We start from the raw sequence: 2,155 nt of genomic DNA, 5'->3' as shown, positions 1-2,155 counted from the left end.
GGACTCCAGGGAGCCACCCTGTCACTGCACCCACCTTGTCTCCTTTTGGCCCCAGGACTCCAGGGAGACCCTGTGGGAGAAAAGCACGGACGGGGCTTCTTCAGGGAGGCCACGGAGTGCCCCAGCAGTGTCACCCAGCAGCCCTCAGTTGGCCACCAGCTGCGTCACGGGATGATCCTGGCCCCGAGCGAGGCTCCCGGCTTTCCCAAAGCCCTCTCGGCTGCCGGATCTCGTCACCTCTCAGGCCAAGCTGCCCCAAACCCGAGCCAAGAAAGCCGGTCCTGACCCCGGCTTTTGGCTCCCAGCTCCTGCTACTCACGGGTGTCCCAGGCGATCCTCCGGGTCCAGGAGCTCCCGGGCTGCCCTGGAGCCAGAGATGGGAAGCACTGAGCTCAGCAAGGGGAAACGCTGCAGCCCTGGGACACCCCTGTCCCCCCCTCGGGTTTCCTGCCCCCCAAGCCAGGCCCTTGGGCCATCCAGATGGAGCTTGAGCAGCTGATGGCTCCAGCTCAGCCCCGCTGGATCCGGCTCTGGATGGGATTCCCAGAACAATCCCCCTGCCCAGCCGGGACCCCTTTCCCTCCACTCACCTTCTCTCCCTTCGCACCTGGGGGGCCACCGGGGTCACCCTGGAGGGGACAAAAGGTGGTGTTAGCCCTGCTTGGGGTCCCTGGTCAGCCAGCTCTGGCTGTGGGGTGGCACCTTGCCCCTCCCATAGCAATGCCCACCATGGGGACACCACCTTGGCACAGGGGACCTCACCGGCTTCCCTGGAATGCCAATCCCTGGAGAGCCTGGCTTGCCTGGGGGTCCTGGTTCACCCGCCAGCCCCTCAGGTCCCACGAGGCCCGGGTCACCCTGGAGGACAATGGGGAGGTGGCAGTGCTGGCAGTGCCACCAGGTGCCCCATCTGCCACCCCATCACCCTCAAACCCCAGGTACCTTCTGGCCCTTGGGCCCCACCACGCAGATCTCTCCAGGCCGGCCCTGCCAGGAGGGGAGTGGGATGTGAAGGCTCCTGTGGCCAGACCTCCCAGCCTGGGGGATGCCCAGGGGTGCCCAGGGGGTGCCCAGGTACAACCCAGCACTACTCACGTCACGCCCGGGGCGCCCCGGCTTGCCCTGCAGTCCCCCGTCACCCTTCTCACCCTTCTGGCCCTGCAGGACAGACAGATGTCACCTGTGGAGTCACCCGTGGTGTCACCCGTGGTGTCACCCCAGCTACCCAGCTTGGGACTGGCAGGTCCTGGTACCTCTGCCACCATCCCAGGTGTCCCTGCTGCCATGCCAGGACCCACAGGTGGGCTGGACTCACCTTCTGCCCCTCTGCGCCAGCCGGCCCCGGGAGTCCCTGCACGGGGGGCAAAGTGGGTGACCAGGTGGGCTCGGGCAGGGTCACCTCCTGCTCTGTTCATGCCCACACGGAGCTGGACCCCCCACCCCAGCCCAGGGCGGGGGGACCCCCGCGGTGTCCTCACACCTGTCCCCACAGGTGAGTGTCACTTACCGCCTGCCCACGCTGCCCCTTCTCACCCTGCAGCCCCTCGGCACACTGGGAGGAGGAGGAGGAGGAGGAGGTGAGAGGGGAGGCAGAGATGGGGAGAGGGGGTTTGGGGAGGGTTTGGGGGGGTCTCACCTGCACGGGGCCGCCGGGGTGGGTGCGCACACAGTCCATACCCTGCGGAGGGGAGGAGGAGGCTCAGGGACAAGGGTTGGGGGGCTCTGGGGGACAGGAGCACGGCCAGGGCAGTCCCCCATGTGCCAGGGACCCCGCTGGGTCCCCCAGCAGAAGGGACAGGCCAGGGCCATCAGGGACACTCACACGGTCACCCTTCTGCCCTTTGCCACCGGCGGTGCCAGGGAGGCCCCGCTCGCCCTTGGTGCCCTGCAAGAGAGGGAGGGAGGGTGACAAACGGGCACAGGGTGTCCCCACAGCCCAGTGTGTGCTCACAGCTCCTGGCAGGGGTGCTCTGGCATCTCCCACATTCCCGCTGGGTGTCCTGGGGGATGACAAACCTACCTTTGGACCTGGGGGACCGAGGGTGACCTGTGGAGACAGGAGAAAGGTGTCCCCCAAGGGCATGGGGACCTCAAACGGCAGCAGCAGCAGAGCCTTGAGCCCACCACTGTCCCCGTCCTCCCAACACTCTGTCCC

The 2,155-nt window shown here is 67.3% G+C and overlaps 1 protein-coding gene across 4 annotated transcripts in view; it reads right to left on the bottom strand.

Moving 5' to 3' along the window:
• The window catches only part of COL16A1 (collagen type XVI alpha 1 chain), a 23,633-nt gene that overhangs the window by 13,797 nt on the left and 7,681 nt on the right, over positions 1–2,155 (bottom strand). For all 4 annotated transcript variants that reach the window (XM_015649176.3, XM_015649175.3, XM_015649177.3 and 1 more), the window contains exons 11-21: positions 2,021–2,047; positions 1,823–1,885; positions 1,637–1,678; positions 1,508–1,552; positions 1,316–1,351; positions 1,096–1,158; positions 943–987; positions 763–858; positions 591–629; positions 320–364; positions 35–70 (exon numbers count right to left, since the gene is read on the bottom strand). In XM_015649176.3, the coding sequence (XP_015504662.1) occupies positions 35–70; positions 320–364; positions 591–629; positions 763–858; positions 943–987; positions 1,096–1,158; positions 1,316–1,351; positions 1,508–1,552; positions 1,637–1,678; positions 1,823–1,885; positions 2,021–2,047 (537 nt within the window). The remainder of the gene's footprint in view (positions 1–34; positions 71–319; positions 365–590; positions 630–762; positions 859–942; positions 988–1,095; positions 1,159–1,315; positions 1,352–1,507; positions 1,553–1,636; positions 1,679–1,822; positions 1,886–2,020; positions 2,048–2,155) is intronic.

Source organism: Parus major, chromosome 23 (genome assembly GCF_001522545.3).
Source record: "Parus major isolate Abel chromosome 23, Parus_major1.1, whole genome shotgun sequence".
NCBI lineage: Eukaryota > Metazoa > Chordata > Aves > Passeriformes > Paridae > Parus > Parus major.
This window is presented reverse-complemented; position numbering and strand designations above follow the sequence as displayed.